Source organism: Callionymus lyra, chromosome 3, assembly GCF_982586985.1.
Source record: "Callionymus lyra chromosome 3, fCalLyr1.hap1.1, whole genome shotgun sequence".
NCBI lineage: Eukaryota > Metazoa > Chordata > Actinopteri > Syngnathiformes > Callionymidae > Callionymus > Callionymus lyra.
This window is the reverse complement of record NC_141820.1, coordinates 30,159,129-30,179,474: the sequence shown is the minus strand read 5'-3', so window position 1 is coordinate 30,179,474 and position 20,346 is coordinate 30,159,129. Positions and strand designations below refer to the sequence as shown.

The 20,346-nt window shown below is 39.6% G+C and overlaps 2 protein-coding genes across 3 annotated transcripts in view; both read left to right on the top strand.

The window, feature by feature from the left end:
- The window catches only part of adcy2b (adenylate cyclase 2b (brain)), a 360,789-nt gene that overhangs the window by 288,114 nt on the left and 52,329 nt on the right, over positions 1 to 20,346 (top strand). The gene's annotated exons all lie outside the window — the stretch shown is intronic.
- Positions 98 to 14,243, top strand: tent4a (terminal nucleotidyltransferase 4A). Of its 2 annotated transcripts, none has more exons than XM_087787509.1 (13): positions 98 to 1,054; positions 3,135 to 3,258; positions 5,133 to 5,179; positions 5,271 to 5,391; positions 6,553 to 6,660; positions 7,382 to 7,510; positions 8,810 to 9,023; positions 9,227 to 9,353; positions 9,426 to 9,529; positions 10,424 to 10,605; positions 10,713 to 10,865; positions 12,056 to 12,109; positions 12,349 to 14,243. In XM_087787509.1, the coding sequence occupies exons 1-13, from the start codon at positions 435 to 437 to the stop codon at positions 12,505 to 12,507; spliced, it is 2,142 nt and encodes a 713-aa protein (XP_087643635.1). In that variant the 5' UTR covers positions 98 to 434; the 3' UTR covers positions 12,508 to 14,243. The 2 variants fall into 2 exon arrangements, with proteins under 2 accessions (XP_087643635.1, XP_087643634.1); XM_087787508.1 differs by having other exon boundaries at positions 12,056 to 12,229.

Below are 20,346 nucleotides of genomic sequence, written 5' to 3'. Positions count from 1 at the left end.
CGAGATTAAACATACTATAGACGATGTTTTTCGACCATTTTTCCATGAAGATTTAAAACATTATTTCCAATTTTGTGTGACGAAGCGAGCGAGCGTCCAGCTGAGAAATGGAGAGGAGTGGGCGTGTGGGGGCGCAGTCATTCGTGTGAGGATCCCCTCCGCACGGCGCATGCGCGGAGATTTGAAGAAAATACGCCATATTGAATCCCTGTAGGATTCGCCTTACATTTTATTCACTTAGCGGTGCAACGAGAGGCACTTTTTAATGCTCTGAATCCATTTTAAACACGTCGCTCTCCGCACTCCCCGGGCAGCAGCACGGCGACGGTCGACGAGCTCCAAGAAGCGACGCAGGGGGAAGAAAAAAAAAGCGGCGCCGCTGCTCGTAGTTGTTGGACTTGTTGGGGTTTTTTTTCTAGCGGGGAGTAAGTTGAATGGATCCGAGGGTCGCCTGGATCCAGCCCGAGCAGAAGGGACCTGCGAACGCGATATGGATGCACGTCTGGGAGACCTCTCAGGGAGTTCGGACGCCCGCCTCGACCCAGCAGCAGCAGCAGCAGAACCTCTTCAACCAGAACCAGCGTCAGTGTTCGAATCACGCCGCGCTTGACGTCTCGACGAATGTGGCGGCGGTGGCGAGCAAGAGCGGCCATAGCATCATGAACGGAACCGCCATCTCCTCCTCCTCGCTCGACAGAAGCCTCCCTCCGCGGAGAGGAAGCACGTCTTCCTCGCGGGATTTTTCCGCGAAAGACGGCGGCGGCGGCGGCGCTGCTAGGAACGAGAACAGCGAGTCCGCCTCGCTACTCTTTAACTTGAGGGAGAGTCTGGAGAACAATCTGAACCTCCATCATCGCTGTCACCCGCAGCAGCAGCAGCAGCAGCCGCTCTCCAGCGTCCAGCAGATCCACGCGACCCACAGACACCATCCGGGCCGGAGAAAAAGTGACAATAAGGCGAGCACTTATGGAATGAATGACTTGAATTCGAACAGCAATTCTGTGGGCGCTTGGACGCCCTGGAGGACGGGGAAGTACCACCACGGTGTCATTGGGTCAGTACCACTCGTCTTCACGGGGTTGGGGAGTTGCTTCTTGCTAACGACCCCCATTTTTTTTTTTTCAATTTTTTTATTTTTATAAAAGGGGATAAAATTGGTCGCGACACATTTAAGTTGGCTTATGTAACGTCGTGTTCCCGTGCGAACAATTAATACCGTTATGTCCGTGAAGGCACCATCCCGACGACTACCCCGGAAGTGCCGTGATTTTTTTCAATTCAAATTCGATGCAGTCCTTCAAAACAAAATACACTTTTTACCGTCAAGTGAAAGCGACACTTTCGCCTTTTAATATCCGCAACCAACTAAAATAGTCTAAATCTATTAAAATATTTAAAGTCAATTGTTTATTTTTTGTTTTAAATACCTAAATGTGTATATACCGGATGTAATGTTTCTAGCTTGACCGCGGCAATAAGAGCGAGTTTAGGCTCAGACCTTTATAATTGAATAAAAAAAAAAAGTTGTTTTCTTTTCCTTGACTTTGTTAAAAATAGCCACTTAAGAATCTATCTCTAAGTCCAAAATTGCCTTTAACAAGGGGGTTGGGGTTTATTTCGGGTTTGGTGACATGCTATTTATACGAGCTTAGGTAACCCACACTGATGCCTTCAAACTCCCTGAAACAAACTGTGCTTTTAGCTCGTCATTCTAGAACGTATTTGACCCTTTTTTCTTTTTGTTAAACTATCTGCACAATCCAGGCATTATTGTTCATGTTGATATTAACTTTACATTTCAAATTCCCTCAAAATAGAGAATGATTTCATAATTATGTTGTCAAATTTATTGCAGATGTTTTCACAAATCAAATGTCACACACACAAGTTTTATTTCATTATTTTTCACTCATCTTATGTTATTCTCCAGGAATTTAATATAATTTTGTCGAAGCAACACTGTTTTTGAACAGGTTTGTGTTAAACATGACTAATCGTCTATAAAAGACTCGCCCATTAAGTCTATTTCTGACCTGACAATGTTATGTATCAGTAAGGCGGTTAAAATCAGGTGGGAGGAACTCTCAATATTTGTAATGTCTGGTTTCACTCTTGTGGGAATTTTCTCTACAGGCATCTTGTAAAGAATGCCGTGTCTTTGTTTGCTAAAATGAATGAACTTCATTAACAACTTTTCCAGCAGTGAGCTCATTGGTCCCTTTTTCTTCGCTCAAGTTTTGGCTTGTTGCCAATTGCCTTTTAATTGTTTTTTATTTTCCTTGAGGGTATTTCTTCAAAGTATCGCTCATAGTTCCCCCTAAACATATTTAACTATTTGTGAATCTATCAGATTTATTGTGTAATGGAATACAGTAGTGGGAATCATTGAGTACACAACTGTGTTACCTTTGGGCACGTTTTTTTTTTTTACCTGAGATGTCTGACTTAAATAGTTTTAAGGGAAAGGTATGTTTGACATTCCAGCACACGGACTGTGAGGAACCCAGCTATACCCTGAGGTTACCTACTGGAAATAAATGGTTGAAGGTTTAAAACGATGACTCGCACCAACTTCACTTTCAGAATTATAGTTCTGGACTAAGAAAGGTTTCAGTATTAATCTTCTACATTCCTATGAAGGATATCAGGAATAATTTCTAAAAGTTTTAATACCATTAGTCCTGTTAGAAAAATGATTTATTGGTATAGTATGTTATAACATTGTGTGTTAAATGCTAATTTCTCTCCTCAAATCTTAAAATGTGAAATAATTTTGTCAACTTGACAACCAAACTAAGGAACCATGTCTATGTAGAATCAGAGCCAGAAGGGGAAATGGGCAAATAACACAAGTTAAGAATGATGTTTATTAAGTGATTAGGAATTATTGTTCACATCAGTTTATTTTTTAACTTATTCACCCACACGCATGCATTAGGATTTCTGTTCTCAGCACTAATAATGGGGACTAATGGTAGCCATGTGTAGTAGCTATTAGTTGATATTTGCTTTTGTAGCAGGAATGACTTCAGCAGGAATAAAATCTCCTTATGTTGTCTACAAGAGACTGTTTCTTCTTAAATGTGTTTTTTAATGCCTAGCAATAATTGTTTTTCAATTCTACTTCTCCCCAGACTCCACAGAGAGGTGATAGATTTCTACAACTTCATGTCTCCCCGGCCCGAAGAAGCAGCAATGAGGAAGGAGGTTGTGAGGCGAATAGAGGGGATCATTAAAGAGCTCTGGCCTTCAGCTGATGTAAGACACGCCGCACCTTTATTACCATCAGTCCATCTCTCCGATACACTCTGGTCTTCTTACACACTGTTTTATGGCACTGTTGATCTAGTTAGACGACTGTAGTAGATATAAATACACTTGTAAGAAAGTCTTAACCTATCAAATAACTTGATGATTTAAAAGGCTACTAGATGGTAGAAGTGTGTATTGGCTACATACCACAAGACATGGGTAACTATAAATATATCCTCGTTTCTACAGTACCGAAATATATAGTATTGCCAGAGTACTCTAGCATTGAAAAATGTACAGACGGCATGACTCCTGACAAAGTCGTAACTTCTTCATTTGTTTTGAGGCCAAAATAGTCAAAGACAAAACTAGTAGCTGGAGTTTACTGTCTCCTCTCGTCCTCAGTCATGCCTGGTATCTCGCATAATTTCATTTTTACTTGAACATTTGCAAGTTAAATCGATTTAATTTATTAACTTAATGAAATATAAACCATAAAAATAAATACAAATTGACAAGGTACTGTTAAACAGGATAAAGTATTGTGGGGGGAGAAAAAAAATCGCCATTTATTGGTAAATCCAGCATTTTCTCATGCCCCTACTAGACGGAAAATAAATAATTCTATTTCATGAAGCATTTTGAGCGCGTATTGGTGTAAGTATTTCGGTAGGATCCCTGTGTCTGCACGGTTGGCATTGACAGTAGGCCGAGTTCTATAAGTTAATCACACACAGTGATTTGTTGGCTGTCACTTTTCCCTCCTTTTGCACTGTGAGCCAGATTGTCAGGTTAATGGACCAAGCCTCTGATTTGTACCGGCTCCCTTTTCTTTTCGAGCCATTAATCCAAGCCCGTCTTTGTACTATTGCCGTGTTGCGTTTTACCAGGCGCAAAAAAGAAAAGGGTTTCCACTCTGCTTCCTGTCAAATGTTCTCCCTCCAACCTCCAAATACAGCACTTTCTTTCCCCTGCCATTGTGAACCTCTTTTGGCCAAGATCTGCGCTTGGCCGACTTTGTCTGGAGGTGAAACCAGGAAACACCCTGTTCCTGGGAAGTAAAGGGACGTATAGATAACCACAATTTTTTTTTGGAGGTCAAAGGTTTTCAGTTCAATAATGATCAATGAACAGATTTCCAGGGACAATAAACCATATTGTTGACCTCATGTTGATGACATTTAATTAATGCACTTGCTTAACATTTACAAGCTGATGCAATTTTAGCTATTAATGGCTTGAATTCGCTTGACGACTATAAACAGTTTCAAATAAAATTGAACTTGGCAGCTGTCGCATATCTAATGACCACATCTAACATTTTCATCTGGTCTGAGGTCAGCCACCTGCCCTGAGACTGAATCAGCCAGGAACTGTCTTTTATCCCGACACAGAGACTCGTTGAACAGATGTCGTATTCCTCTTCGCAGGAACAGTAATCGGACACATATGCACACGGATTTTTAAATAATTGTCCGGTCAAAGTTTAACTTCACATACTCAAAATATCTGTCGTATATCTTTATCATAAGGATGTAAATAGGGATTTTTATAGGAATAACCAAGAGAAAATGAGTCGGATATTATGATGTATGTCCCACACTGCCTTTCATTTTCTCCTCCATGCAATTTATGAGCACAGCCTGTTCAGGAAAACGTTCAAACTCGGCTCCATAACTGAAAGGAAGAGTCAAAGGAAAGCTCGGCAATGAGGAACAGAAGTGACCATCCTCTGCTTGCAAGATGACTTCATAAAACTCTCTGAACTCCCTGAACCTACCTTCCTATAACACCATATGACGACTGGAGGCTGTCATGAAAGTGCTTTTCTATGCAGAATTATTTGAAATCAATTGAAATATTTATGTATTTTTTTTCAGGTTCAGATATTTGGCAGCTTCAGCACTGGACTGTACCTCCCAACCAGGCAAGACACTTTTGAATGAAATGAAAGAAGGTCCACTTTTAGAATTGTGTATTTAAGAAGGGGTTAAATGTGTTGTTTTCTGTGGCTTCAGTGACATAGACCTAGTCGTGTTTGGGAAGTGGGATCGGCCCCCACTGCAAGACCTGGAACAAGCACTTCTCAAGCATAAGGTGGCGGAACCCTTCTCCATCAAAGTGTTGGACAAAGCTACGGTAAGTCAAATTAAACGAAAAATAAAAAAAAACATTCCTTAACTTTGTCAATATTTGGCATATACACACAACAGTGAAGTAAAGTTTTCACAGTATTGACAGATTCCAACTTTGCACGTTATAATATGTAAAACCTAATGTGTATCAACATAAATATTAAACATTTTAACTCATAAATACCTTTACTATTGTCTACAAATACGTTTTCACCCCAATAATACCATTTTTTTGTCTAAATGAATACCACAGTTCTCAATGAAGACTGGTGGTGAAGACCATATATCCATTTTATTACTACAGTAATGGATGATTGAAACTTATTTTTGAATATTGATAGGAACCATATTCAAGTCACTTATAGAGAAAATGTCTTATAATAATTATTTTTGTATTATAATTTTATTTAGTGTCTCTTATATGGGCACAACATTTCATTTGAAAAATGTACTATTTGAATAAATATTCTTAAGCAATATTTTGATACTTTTTAATACCTTTATATCTACTACACTGTTGGGCGTCACCAAAATAATGCTGCTTTTAATCTAGCATTTTAAGGCCCATTAATTATGCTGCTTTTTCTAGAGGGGCGGTTGTGTTTTTCAGTGTGTTGTCTTTTTTAAAGTTTAAAATTGTTTTAATTGATTTTTAAACCTGTATTGTTTTGTTTTTTTAAGAACTTTACAAATTAAAAAATACTTACTAACTACATTTTTTATGTTATTTTCGATTTATAATTTATTGTAAATGTCATTTTTTTTCTTCAAGTTTCTTTGTCTCATTTCTACATTATAAAATCAGATTGCAATTGCTAATCGCAATATTGTCCATGCAAATCCAGTTTCCTTCAAATCATGCAGCCCTCGTATAGGCCTAGCATTAATGGTAGTAATAGACCTGCCTCGTGAAAAATGATTGCCTATAGTTTCTTCACACATTAACCCATGTGGTTAAGAAGTTTGTTCTGGGTTAGAGTAAGGATTAGTGTTAATCTTTTTTTTATGGCCTGTGTGATTGTCAGCAGTCAAGAACGCCTACGACCTACGAAGTCGAATGAAAAGTTCTTAGAGACGTTTATTTGAATATTGTTTTTTTTCCAAGAATGTTATCGGTTTTTCTTTATAAATGATTTATTTGTTATCTTCTTTCTTTGACCTGCAGGTTCCGATCATCAAACTGACCGACCAGGAGACTGAAGTGAAGGTGGACATCAGCTTCAACGTTGAAACGGGAGTCAAAGCTGCGAGTCTGATAAAAGACTATGTACAGGTTAGTAAGACGACAACCGATGCTCAATCGAAAAGGCCTGTCAATAATAACAAAATCAACATTAAAGTTAAAAACCTTAATCACGAAGATATTAGGATTAATTGGTGCTTAAGCTGAATAATAATGAGGACACAAATGTGACTTCTGCTCAGAAGCAAAGTCTAACACTCTGTAACTGCTAGTTACCTATTGCATACTTTACTTAGGTAACTTTTCCCTGGGGCCTGTTGATTTGGTGTTGTCCAATACAAGTTTTGACGTGAATATGTTTTGCCTGAGAGCCTTGTCTCAGCATGACGGGCCGTTCACAAGTCATCTCAGGATCACTTTCTTCTTTTGTCTGTATATAGGTGTCAATCATTTTAGTTTTTCTTTTACATTTCTTTCTCTTTTTTCCTATAGTGTATACACAAAGCAACATTTTTTTAAATTCTGAACATAATCTATGCGACCTTTGCTTTAACTTTCAAACTGGAACAACCTTGATTCACTCGTGTCAGGAAAGTTGAAGTTTTTCTCCAAGTCTGGCTCTTAATGTTAAAATATGTGATCATAATTTTCCTAATGGAAAATACTAGAACTGAACTCAAGGTGTGACGCACCATTAGTTCTTCCGCTGGTCCAACATCTGTCTTGTCAAGTTTGGTTAATGTATAGATGTGGTTTAATTGAGGTTTTTTCACACATGGACGCCTACTGACTCTGACTCTATTTCCCACAGAAGTACCCTGTGCTGCCCTACATGATCTTTGTGCTGAAGCAGTTTCTGCTGCAAAGGGATCTTAACGAAGTATTCACTGGAGGAATCAGCTCGTACAGCCTAATCCTCATGGTCATCAGCTTCCTACAGGTAGGCCGACTCGGAAAATGAGAGATTAATACCGTAGTACTTTAAACGAACACTCCTTCGCTCTTCAGTAATGAACCCAGAGAGTGAGATTTATTTTTAATATTCAGTATCAGGGGTATAAAACTATGCAAGGGGCAAAACATACTGATCAATCCAAGTCACTGGCCCAAAAAATATATTTAATAAACTGACCCTAAAAGTGATTTTGATATAATTGTCAATCTTAATATTATCCTACTTATCTTGTGAGTTCCTTCTCTCATCACATGTGTTTCTTTTTCTGTTTAACTCTTCCAGGAGGTCCCTGTATAATGTATAACATCAGTAATCTCTGTTCCTTACCCTAAACATTATACGTCACCATATAAACTTAAACATTAATCTTTTTTGAGCTGAGCAAACTATCCGACAGACCAAATTTGTGTTTTGACACAGGTGTGAAAACATGTTTTTGACACCTGTGTTCTATATCCATGTACATGTTATAAAAAATGTATAAAATGTAATCATGCAGTGACGTATTGTTGTTGATACTCTGCATCTTTGCATTTTTTCACTTGGTATTTTGTAATGTAGGTTTTCATATACGTATGAATCTGGTATCTGAGAGGGAGGCAGGTTCATAAAATGGAAATAAAGGTCATGTCCTGCTGTTAGCTGTATTTCAAATGTAAGACTGAAACCAATCGAGAACTTGGACTCATAGGAGCAATAATTCTTCCAAGGTAGCACATCATAAAAGTGACCGCTCGCCTTTCAATTACTCTGAGAATAGTTAATAATAACGGAACATGGCCAAGTATTGTGGAAATGATATAATAAATAGAGTTATTATCAAGAGGTGGATGTTGATCCTCTAATTCTTTAGGCGCTCGTACTTGCAGTGACTTTAGCCAAGGTTTTCCTTCTACCCCATACCTGGGCAAAGTGTGGCCCTTTGACTGCATTCATGCGGCACTTAGTAAGACCATTAGACTGATCATGTGGCAAATGTTTCTTCTGGCAATCTAATTTCTTGTTAATTATATATTGATATTCAGTACATTTTGTATACATATTTGTATCATTTTTGTGTTCTTTTAGAATTTCCTTTTCTGCTGATACTTTCAAAAAACTAAAATATTTTGAACAAAAGTTATTTGATATCATATTTTTACGTAATATAACAAAAAAAATGTATTGGCTTTTCCCTATTAAATGAAGGGATTTTAGTTTTGGGTCTATTGGCTTGACCGGCCTCTCACATGTGCCCTCTTGAACTGTAATTTTCCAAACCCTGTCCTACTATCTTCTCCTCAGCTCCATCCACGCATCGACGCCACCAACCCCAATGAGAACCTCGGCGTCTTGCTGATCGAGTTCTTCGAGCTGTACGGTCGCCACTTTAACTACTTGAAAACAGGGATCCGCATTAAAGATGGCGGCGCGTACGTGGCCAAAGAGGAGATCATGAAGTACATGACAAACGGTTACAGGCCGTCAATGCTCTGCATAGAGGATCCACTCATCCCAGGTCAGACACCTTGAGCCTAGAACGATGTTAAATTCATACTTAATTGTATTTTCTGTTGTTTTAAAAAAGTAATCGTCCAAAGAATTTGGGCTTACTTTATGGTATACATATTGTTTATTTATTTATTTACATGTAGGATTTTAAAGGTAGTTTTTAAGCACCATTAAATCATCTCAAACTATATTTTGGCTTCTGTATTTCAGGGAACGACGTCGGCCGCGGGTCTTATGGTGCCATGCACGTGAAGCAGGTGTTTGACTATGCCTACGTCATCCTGAGTCAGGCCGTCTCTCCACTGGCACGCTTCTACCCCAACAAAGACTGTGAAAGGTTTGAGTTTTCTTCTTCTTTGACAGAAGATGTGTAGATTCTCTGCTTACATCCATCTCTCTCCTCCACCAGCACCCTCAGTCGGATCATCCGACTAACCCAGCAAGTGATCAACTACAGGGAGTGGATCATCAGAAAGTGGGGGTTCAGGGATCTGGCGCCAACAGATAACAGAGGTATCTAAATTAAGTCTTGGATTCTCTACCTTAGTTGACCTATGAACTATTAGGATAATCACTTTTTTCATCCATTTTTCTGGTCTTAGAATTTTATCAACTTTGTTTCAAACCTGCTGTCCTCCAGTTATTTAATTATTAAGACTATTTAATCTTAATCAGAACCCAACAAGTGCACTCATTTAATCTTTATGTTGTTTAAAAAATGGAATGGTTAAAAATGGTTGGCAATAAAAGTGGAAAGTGTAAAATCATACATATTTTTATATTTTATCTATTTAATTGTGTTTAAATAGGCGTTAATTTTTTTTGTAAACCTCGTTTAAAATCACCTTTGTCCTCCGCTTTTAGTACGTATTTACTTCCCCATGAAAGTTAAAGCTAACATTTAAAAGAAAAAATGGAAAAAAGTCTGGAAACTATGACCTATAGTCATATTTGTAGACTAGTAATGACTAATAAATCTAAAAACTAAATCAGATTGTTAGTTGCAATATGATCTTTGACCTCATGAGGGCCACATAACTACAGGCAAAGAGCTGCATGTAGGCACAGACCACCCTTTGAAGCTCAGTTGCAAACTAAAGATTGTTTTAATTTTCAGTTGATTGTAAAGTGCCCACTAGGCGACAGTCTTGCTATATTTTTTGACAACTCAATGATTAGAATGATCCCTGACTTAAATTAAAACCAAGGGCGCCAACTATAGAGCTCTGAAATTGAAAGTTTTAATAACATAGGATTTATGTTTTCCAATCTTTCCCTAAACCTTTGATATTTACCCTTAAAAAAAGATGGCTACTGTGCTCTCAAAATATCAAACCTAGGATTTTGTGTATCATGTACTGTATAAAGAGGCCACTGATGGGTCTTTAACTCTTCCGTTTGCTCCAGTTGCACTTTCCGCAGAGCGGGTCTTGGTCCTGAAGCAAAGCAGTGAGTTTGATAACGCTGGAGCTGAGGAGCAGCAGAGGGACTCCGCCTCACCCCACAGTGCTGACTCACCCATGTCCATCGCCAGCCCCCAGCAGCACTCTTCTGCCTCTTCTGTCTCTTCACTGTCAGGATCTGACAACGTGAGAAAACCACTTTCTTATGGTTATCGCTATCAAAACGTGTTTGTCTACATGACACGTTGTCGTCAAGTACAAGCTTTAAAAGCAAGTCTCCTCGTCTTCATCAGGACTCTGACACAGCGCTGCCGTGTCCAGTGCCTCCATCCACTCTTCCTCCGTACCCCTCTTTCCCACACTTGGGCATGACTCTTCCACCGAGGCTCAACATGGGTCCAGGAAAGATGGGGGGACACCATCTGGTGCTGCCTCCTGGCTCTCAGGTTCGTGACCAGCAGCACCTTTGCACACAGTAATTTCTGAGCTATAGAGCAAACGTCGTCCACATTTTAACAATAGATATTTGTACAGAAGTCTTTTTTTTTTAATAAAATGTTTTTTTTTTCGTCTGTAGTAACATGCTGAATAGCAAATCATAAAGGTCATTGTCAAGTTCAGATTATGTGCTTTTAGCTCTGAAAAGTTTTCTCGTCTTTTGCCTTCACTCAATTCTTTACGCTGCCGTCTCCGACGACTCGCCATCGATTCCTTAAAGCCAAGATTTCCTTCTTCAACATCTAGTGTGTTCATCTTTTAAAGCTGCAACTCATGTATTTATCCATGTTTTATCATGATTTCTTCATATGGTCATCCTCTGTCCATTACCTGTTACACCAGTATGTGTAGCTCCTGCGCCTCCTGTTGGCCGCCAACTGTAAAGCTAACGATCAGCTCAGGGGTGGGCGGTTGAATTTCTCCTGGGGCCTTGTTAAAAAGTGTGACAGTTGTGAAGTCCAACGAGCCAGAAGAAAAAGCCAAGAGTCAAATTATAATGGGGAAAAACTTATTAGAAAAAACAGATGGGAGTCATCTGTATCCTCTCGTCCTCAGTCATTGTCAGGACTGTGGAGGGCTATAATGACTGCCACTAACGCCTGATGTTAAGTAGCAACACAAAAATAAACAAGCCTGAATATTTTCACGTTAATTGGAAAAAAAGGATTTATATTACATACCCTTTATCAAAATATTTAAACGATAAGAAGTATTTTTAAAATAAAATATGATTTAAAAGAAGAAAAAAATTATACAGTCCTTGAATATCAATGCAGTATTGTTAATAAAGGAAGAAAGAAAAATGTTTTTCTCAAATCCCAACTTAATATAAAGTGTATAGTAGTGTTATAACCCTAATATAAATCAACATTTTTTGTATTGTGTATATACCTTTTTATTAACTCAAATTATGTTGAGGGACAATAAAAAAGACGAAGAAAAAAGAAGGTGAAAGTCATTAAAAAAGTGAGTAGAAATTATCAAAAAATAATAAATACAAAATAAAAATATTAGTTTAGACCTTGTGTGGATAAGCTGTATCTTTGTTCCAGCTGCTTCAATCAGCATCTGGGGAAAAAGCTGCTTAGTCGGGAAATGACCATGTAACTGAACTGATGTTTTCTTAATTTCCCTTTAGACTCGAGTCTCACTGCCCGGTGGCTTCACACTGCACTCCATACCTGGCAGACAGGTGTGTATAAACACCGGGCTTCCTCCCTTCTACCATATGCACCCCCCAGCCCAAGCTCACTTACCACCCCCATCCAGCCCTGAGCCTCCACTCAGTCCCCAATGCTGTCTTAACAACAAGGTAGGCCGGCCGCTCCGACCACACCGAGGCTCCGCCCACCACCCTGTCTTTGCTCCTGCTCGTGTGAGAAGCTCGTGTTGTTGATCTTCTGAACCGTCTCTCTCCCTCTCTCTCCTCAGAACACGGCCAAGTTCATAGTCAAGAGCTTCCACAACCCTCCGATGGTCAACATCCCCATGATGACCAGCCGCTCACAAACTCACACGTACCCCCAGTTTCACCGGAACACGTGGAGACACAGGAAGAGGGAGGTCCTGCCGGTCAGTCTCATCAGATAAAAACCACTCTGCCACCGCGCCGTGAATCCTGGACCAGCAGACTTCAGAGGACTCTGAGACGATGAAGACGGAAGTCCCTTCCTCCTCCTCCTCTCTTTGCTTTGCAGCTTCTGCATGACTTTGGTTCACCGTTGGCGTCAGTTCAGGTTTCCGACCTCCTATCTTGTTTCACTTTTGGTGCTTGACCTCATCTTGACCTTCACAGCCAAGCTGCCTGGGGTTAACTTAATGTCACTTTTTTTTTTTCTTTTTTTTTAATCGTGCAATATTTTTGTTTTTCTTCCTCTTTTTTTTTTTTTTGTAAGTAAGTGGTTTAATTTAATTCTGTGCGACGTGGTTGTTTTTGTAGTTTGTTTACCAAAACTTGCACCCCCTTCTTTAGCAGGAGTTTGTGTTCATCGAGGATCGTGTGCCTCCTACACATGTGTGCGCCTTAAAGCCCCTCTTTGTCTTGTCAAGTCGGGAGGAGGTTTAGAGCTCAGATGGGTGTTTTAATTCGTGTGTTTGCCTTGAGGTGGTGTGAAGACTAGGAAGGGAAACCGATCATTGTACATTCTTATGCAGTATTGTCCTCCAGTTGGACGTCGTCGTTGCCATATTTCTCAAAACTCAAGGAACAGCACATTTTTAATAGACGATTGGTCCCACGAAGGAATGAAGGCGAATCCTTGTGTCACCGACTGAACGAACGAAAGAAAGGATGAAGAGGGAAAAGGGGTTTCCCCCGATTTATGACCCTTATTAAAAGGGAGTTTTACTTTGATTCCATTCAGGAATCTTCTGTGTATTTAACACCTGGTACTTCCACCATTTGTTTGCCTTTCTCCCCTCCTTGTGTTTACTCTTCAGTGGCTGTGTGATCGCACACCTCTGGAAGTGTGTCCGTCACACACACTCGTGTTTATGACTATGCAAGTGGATTTGTCTGTGTTTTTCGTGTTGCCTCTTGCCCTGGAAAAAGACCCGGCCCGCTCATAGGAGATCGATGCTTCGTTTCCCATGTGACCTACAATCTGAGCAGCACTGCGTGTGTTCTCATGTATGTGAATCCGAGGTGTGGAGATTCTTGAGGAGTGCGTCTTGCAATCTGAAAGAATCATGCAGCAACATTTCACATACGCTTTATTAGTTTTGTACCGATCCCAGTCTCGTTTCCAAGTAAATCTGGGCAACTCTGATCCAGTCCCTACTCTGGTAATGATCTGATGAATCTCCCAGCGACAGAACTGGACTTTCTTCGCCATAACTACATCCAAACTTGGACATAAACATGAGACACTCCCTGTTTGATATGATCTTATCCAATCCAACAGATTGTTTGACGATGAGAGTCAGGTGTTTGGATGAGTTGCCCACATCTTCAAGACTGACGTGCAGTCATTTTAAACGTCTGTAGATGGACTTCTCTGTGTCACAACCTCCTGGGTTCCAGGGAGCTGGAGGGAAGCAACACTGAGAGACTGCTGTGGTTTGTGCGTTCCATGTTGGTGCAATGTTACAAGAAACATGTCCTGCTGCTGAAACACAGTGGAATTTTTAAACTGGCAGCTGCTGTTGAGAGTGCACTGGCGCTCCCCACCCCTACCCCTTGATCCCCCCCTCCCCTCATTCCTGGACGATCCCTGGTCACTGCAGGGGCTGCGAAGAGACCTTTCCCCAGCTTTTTATTTTTTCAACATTTTAATGTAAATATATTTTTTCTATTTTATTTTTAAATAAACGTTCCAAACTGCCAATGGGTGTGAGATTTATTATTTAGAGATTATAATATATTATTAAGTGATTCATTTGACATGAGCTCTTAAATTAATCTTATTAAAATAAACTTTTCTCACTGACAAAACGGAGATCTATGAAGTGCCATTTGCGAATAATATGACATACAAACGTGAATAGTAATTCCCTTGGACGTGATATGGTGGGATAATAAATAAAATATTAAAATGAAACGTGTAGTTCTTAACAATCCCACCAGATGGCGCACACGAGCTGTTATACTCAGTACAGCTGCTGGTGCTCAGACTCCTCTTGTCCTCACTTTACCTCCCAAACAAATTTAGAAAAGTCCACATGTGATGTCCTGAGCTCAGACGAGCTGCATTGTGGTCTTTGTGTGTGGATTAGCTGACCTCATGTACTCCGGCTCATAATCCTCCTCATCCCAGAAGATTCACCAGTGTCCTCTTATTAGCACTGTTGGACCTGCATTCATACCTAGACTGGGAAGCTTGGAAACCTCTTTACTCAGTCGTGGTGCAGCTGTGCTGTAACAAAAGACATGATCGTGGAAATAGTGCGAGAGTGACCGGACAAGACTTCCATGTCACTGCTCTGCAGCTCCCACAGCTGCTGTGACTCCAGCAGGAGAATCCAGGCGAGATGATGCGCAGATGAGTCTAACAACAAATTGTCCTCTTATTTTAGATCTGGTCCTTTTGATTGAGATTTTTAGGATGTTTTTGCAGGGTTGCTACATTTTAGAAAACGACCAAAGTTAGATTTTAGTTTTGAAATGTGAAATTGTATAGTCTTTAATTATTATTATTATTAAGATTTCTCAAAACAAATCTACATAGAAAAGTTATATTTTCTTGGACAGTAGTTCATATCCTTAAAGGGAAAATTCAAACTTCTTTTAATTTCTACTCGCCCTCATGTCTGAATGAATGAATATTGTTTATTTTGGGCATGACAGTTCAGATCATCAACATCCCATTTCATCATAGTTCAAATATTACATGCATGTCCTGAAAGAGAAAAGCGGGAGAAGCAAAAAGCTTATCTAGTCCCGCCCCATTTAATTCAAAATATTAGAAGTAGTGGTAAAGATATTTGGATAACAATTCCAGTTAAATATATCTTATAGGAGACCAACACAGTGATATTTGAGAAGTGAAATAAAGTTTATATGATTTACAGAAAGTGTGCAAGAATTATTTAAACAAAATGAGGCATGTGCATAAATTTAGGCATCACAAAAGAAAAATAACTCAATATTTTGTGCATCCTCCTTATCCTCCTTAAATAATAGCCTCTAAACGCTTCCTATAGCTTCCAATTAGGGTCTGGATTCTGGTGGAAGGTATTTTGGATCTTACCCATAAATTATTAAAATATTCAGGTCTGGGGACTGAGATGGCCATTCCAGAACGTTATACTTGTTCCTCTGCATGAACACCTAAGTAAATTTTGAGCAGTGTTTAGGATCATTGTCTTTTTGAAAGATCCAACCCCTGTTACTGATTCCTGGACATTGTATTCCAGAATCTGCTGATATGAGAGGAATCCATGCTCCCCTCAACTTTAACAAGATTCCCCGTCCCTGCACTGGCCACACAGCCCCTCAGCATGATGGAACCACTACCAAATTTTACTGTAGGCAGCAAGTTCTTTTCTAGGAATGCTGCATTTTTTTTCCGCCATGCATAACGCCCCTGGTTATGCCCAGATAACTATTTTAGTTTCATCAGTCCACAGCACCTTATTCCAAAATGAAGTTGGCTTGTGCTTTAGCATACCTCAAGCGACCCCGTATGTGGTGTGTGCAGAGAAAAGGCTTTTTCCGCATTACTCGTCTATAAAGCATCTCTTTGTGTAAAGTGCGCTGAATAGTTGAACGATGCACAGTGACACCATCTGTAGCAAGTTGATGTTGCAGGTCTTTGGAGCTGGTCTGTGGGTTGACTGTGACTGTTCTCACCATCCTGCGCCTCTGTTTATCAGAGATCTTACTTGGTCTGCCACTCCGGGCCTTAACCATAACTGTGCCTGTGGTCTTCCATTTCCTCACAATGTTCCTCACAGTTGAAACTGAGAGCTTAAATCTCTGAGATAGCTTTCTATATCCTTCCCCTAAACCATGATGTTGAACAATCATTGTTTTCAGGTCATTTGAGAGTTGTTTTGAGGCTCCCATGTTGCCACTCTTCAGAGAAGATGCAAAGTAAGTAAGTAATATATATTTATATAGCGCTTTTCGAGACCAGGGTCACAAAGCGCTTTAACAATCAAAACAATACTCAAAACAGTACATACTTCAAAGATCAAGACAACACCGAGAACAACACAGGAGTTCGAGAAATTCAAGGAAAAGCCTGCACAAATAGAAACGTCTTAAGATGTTTCTTAAAGGAGTCAGTAGACTCCATCAAGCGCAAAGAGAGAGGAAGATTGTTCCAAAGCTTAGGAGCAACAGCCTGAAAAGATTGCTCTCCTCTGGTCCTGAGCCGTGTGCGTGGAACCATAAGTAGATTCTGATCCACAGACCTCAGAGCCCGAGCTGGGGTGTAAGGCTGGATCAGATCACTGATGTAAGGAGGAGCCTGACCATGAATAGCTCTGAAAGTAAGAACCAGAATTTTAAAGTTGATCCTGAAAGAAACTGGAAGCCAGTGAAGAGTTTTAAGGACCGGAGAAATGTGAGTTCTTCTACTAGAGCGGGTCAGAATTCTCGCTGCAGAGTTCTGAATCAACTGCAGGCGAGACACATCCTTCTTGTTAAGACATGAAAATAAACTGTTACAATAGTCCAGACGAGAAGAAACAAACGCATGGATTACAAGCTCCAGATCATGTTGTGACAGCATTTTCCTAAGTTTAGAGATTTTTCTCAGTTGAAGGAAACAGTTTCTGGTCAGTTTTCTACAGTGTTGAACAAGAGACATGTCTTTATCAAATACAACACCCAGGTTTCTCAGGCTCAGTTTGACAGACTGACCTAAGTCACCCAAGTACTGACTCAACCCTGGAATCGTATCATCAGGAGCAATCACCAGAGTTTCAGTTTTGTCCACATTAAGCTGTAAAGTGTTTTCACTCAGCCATTGTTTGATTTCTAGCAAACAATTGACTAAGCTGTTCAGCCTTTGGGGCTCAGTTGGGTCAAAAGAGCAGTAGAGCTGGATGTCATCAGCAAAAATGTGATAAGAAACATCTGGAAATCTCTGAATGATTTTACCAAGGGGAATCAAGTACAGCAAAAACAATAAAGGACCCAGAACAGAACCTTGAGGGACTCCACACAACAGATCTGCCGATTCAGACCTCATTTGATTGGCAGATACACTAAAACTGCGCCCAGAAAGGTAAGATGAGAACCATTTTAACACAGACCCAGACAGTCCCACTTCATCCCTTAGTCTTCTCAGCAGGATCTGGTGATCAACTGTGTCAAAGAGGAGAAACACTTACAATCGGCCTCCTTAAATACCCTTTCTCATGAGTGGACTCACCTGTGTATGGAGGTCAAGGGTCACTGAGGTTACCAAACCAATTTTGAGTTCCAATAATTAGTTATCAATAAGATATAAGGGTGTCTAAATTCATGCACATGCCTAATTTTGTTTAAATAATTCTTGCACACTTTTTGTAAATCATATAAACTTTATTTCACTTCTCAAATATCGCTGTGTTTGTCTCCTATAAGATATATTTAAATGGATTTTTTATCCAAATAACCAATGATTTATAAAGGAAAATCATGACAATGTACAGTGGTGCCCAAACTTTTTCATACCACTGTATTATCATATTTGCTTGAAAGATTATTGCTATGTATGACGATTTCCACGTAACACCAGTACAACAGTAGATCACATTTTGTCCGATTATTTATCCAGTCAATTTTGTGTATGTTGGACAGATAAGATTTTTTTAATTATGTTGACTAAGGGTTGTGATTATTTTCAGAGCAATCGTTTCTTTTTTAGAGGTATATACAAAAATGTATATCGGTTTTAATGCAGTGACTGGAGCTCAGTTGTCCTCGTAGACAAACTTAAAAACACCCTAATACCTCTGTAACCTCCATCTTGTACCTAAGCCTCCACATGAGGAATTGTTCTTGAAAAAAAAAAAGTCTTTATAGTTTAAGTCTGTTCATAGCAGAAGTTTTCAGTCTATCAGCTGCTCCCTGAAGTGTTGTTGAGGCTTCAATACAAGATGGAGGTTACAGGCGAGCAGTGTGGAGGTATTGGAATGTTTTTAAGTGTCTTTTTGGATGAAGACAACTGAGCATCAGTCAATTTATAAAATGGACTGTTATTCCAAAAAGGATACAGATTACTCTGAAAATAATCCCAACCCTTGACGACATGAGGTTGAGTAGAAAATTAGTGAAAAATGCGTGAACTATAGTCTTAAGAATAGGTCCGAGGGAATCATTGATCATAACTTGGGATAGTAATTGATTTATAGCATCATAAAACTTTCACCTTTGACAATGACCTTAACACAGGATAGCTCCAATATTAGTTGAAATATAACTTTTAATCATTAATTTCTCTAAGATTCTATATTCAAATCCTATGATATTGTGTGGTATAGAAGTCTCAGTCCTCTAGAAGACATGGGAATCCTTAACCAAGTCAAGATTTTAATTCGCCCCACAATAGTGTAAGACATCAAAGCTCTGAGGATCCTGAGGTTGACGGCTGAGTTCACATCATCAGTTTTGCTTGTCGTACCTAATGAATCCGTCTGTGTCGGTGGAGATGAGCAGTCGAGGTAGTGGGCGTCGTCTCCGGTGGTCTCACCCACGGTCCCACCAGATGTGGATCATCCCACTTTAATCACGGAGACGGAGAATCAAGGGAAAGTTGTTCATCATTCTGGCTGCAGAGAATCACTTAAGCGTGACAATCTGCTGTCTCAGGACCCTTCAACACCTTAATCACCGTCACAGTTACGCCTGCATGTGTTCTAGAGAATAACAAGTATTATAGTTTCCATTTAAAAAGTAAGATTGTGCTTCAAGGGTAACGGTTAGGAAGTTAAAAAAAAAACAACCTGGTGGTGAGAATAAACTTTTTAACTGCTCGATATTCATATTCATGGTAACAAACACTAGGAATATTGGAAAATATTGATGGACGATACATTGAAAAAACATTTTTTTTACGATACTGTATCAGCACTCAACAGCTCTCTGTCATAATTATTTTATTATAGTTCATTTATGGTTTATATTTCATAAAAGTGTAAGCAAGTAATTCCTTTATTTTCAAATAACTATACATTGCGTTTGTATATTTTTGTCTTGCAATGACACTTCCTGCAGCTAGATGGCATCAATCACAACGTCCTCCGCAGCTAATGGAACAATTAAATCCAGCCCAATCTCACTGGTGACTGAGGACGAGAGGATACATTTGGATTTGTTTCAAAACAATTGAATGCAGTTAGAACTTTGTCAAGAGTCATGCGGTCTGTGAATTCTGCAACACCAGAGTCAAGTACTCAACAATACTACATATATATCATCATTTCCTACAGTACAGCGATATATAGTATAGTTGCCCCTTTATCGTGAGTATTGTGTTCCCAGATTCTTGCACACCATAATAAACACAATTTCCCATTGTTTTAAAGTTACTTCCTAAAGATGAAATCAGGTCTATGCCACTCCTCCTGTCGTGTTTATTTTTCCTACTTGGGATTACAATCGAAACGATGATGCTAAAGTCAGTAAACTTCCCGTTAATTCTTACACTGCACCTGCTCTCTATCCTGCTTTGTGGGAGGATGAGGATGTTTGGCAAGTCTTAGTCAGCTTGCTCTGGTTCTGTCACAAACGTGTGTGTGTGTGTGTGTGTGTGTGTGTGGGAAGCAGGTGGTCAGTACAACCAAACCTGATGATAATGTGACGGCTACACCAGAATATGTAAAATCATCTATAAATAGGAAGCAAAATGCATTAGAGCCACTTCTGCCAGCTGCTATCTCACAACATTGTACTATTGCCAATTGATAATCATCGTCCATCCTTCATCGCCAGAGTTCCCTGAAAATGATTTGGTGTTAAAGGAAAAGCAGGATGACATTTTATATTTTAGTAGTTTT